At 65.1% G+C, this 387-nt stretch overlaps 1 protein-coding gene across 1 annotated transcript in view; it reads right to left on the reverse strand.

Moving 5' to 3' along the window:
- NEU4 (sialidase 4) overlaps window positions 1-228 on the reverse strand; it is a gene marked incomplete at its 5' end in the record, with an annotated part of 1,796 nt that extends 1,568 nt beyond the window's left edge. Inside the window, one exon of the mRNA XM_009703046.1 lies at window positions 1-228. This exon is cut by the window's left edge and continues 22 nt beyond it. Within this exon, the coding sequence (XP_009701348.1) occupies window positions 1-228 (228 nt within the window).
- Between the last annotated feature and the right edge of the window lie 159 nt (window positions 229-387).

Here is a 387-nt window from a genome sequence, read left to right on the forward strand (position 1 = left end):
CGTCAGGGCCGTGGCCGTGCTCCAGCTCAGGCCCTGGTCAGCGCTGGTGACACAGCAGAGGCGGGTGACGTTTTGGCCGGTGACGATCTGGTAGGCTTCGGGTGTCCTGCCCAGCACGGTGATGAAGAAAAGGAAGAGGGTACCGGTGAACTCATCGTAGAGCGGGCAGGGGTTCATCGACCGGTGGTGCTGCAGCGTTGCCGTCTCCAACACGCGCATGTCTTCCCACTGCCCGCGGAGGAGGAGACAATGGAGAGGGACGAGGACCACCTCAGTTCACCCAACCCGGCCTCCCCCTCCCTGCAGGGGGGTGTCTCCAAGAGCTCGGCGGTGCCATGCACAAGCGGTGGAGGACAACCACCCTGCTGTCCCCATGTCCCCCGCCCA

This window comes from Cariama cristata, unplaced genomic scaffold (assembly GCF_000690535.1).
Source record: "Cariama cristata isolate BGI_N322 unplaced genomic scaffold, ASM69053v1 scaffold22476, whole genome shotgun sequence".
NCBI lineage: Eukaryota > Metazoa > Chordata > Aves > Cariamiformes > Cariamidae > Cariama > Cariama cristata.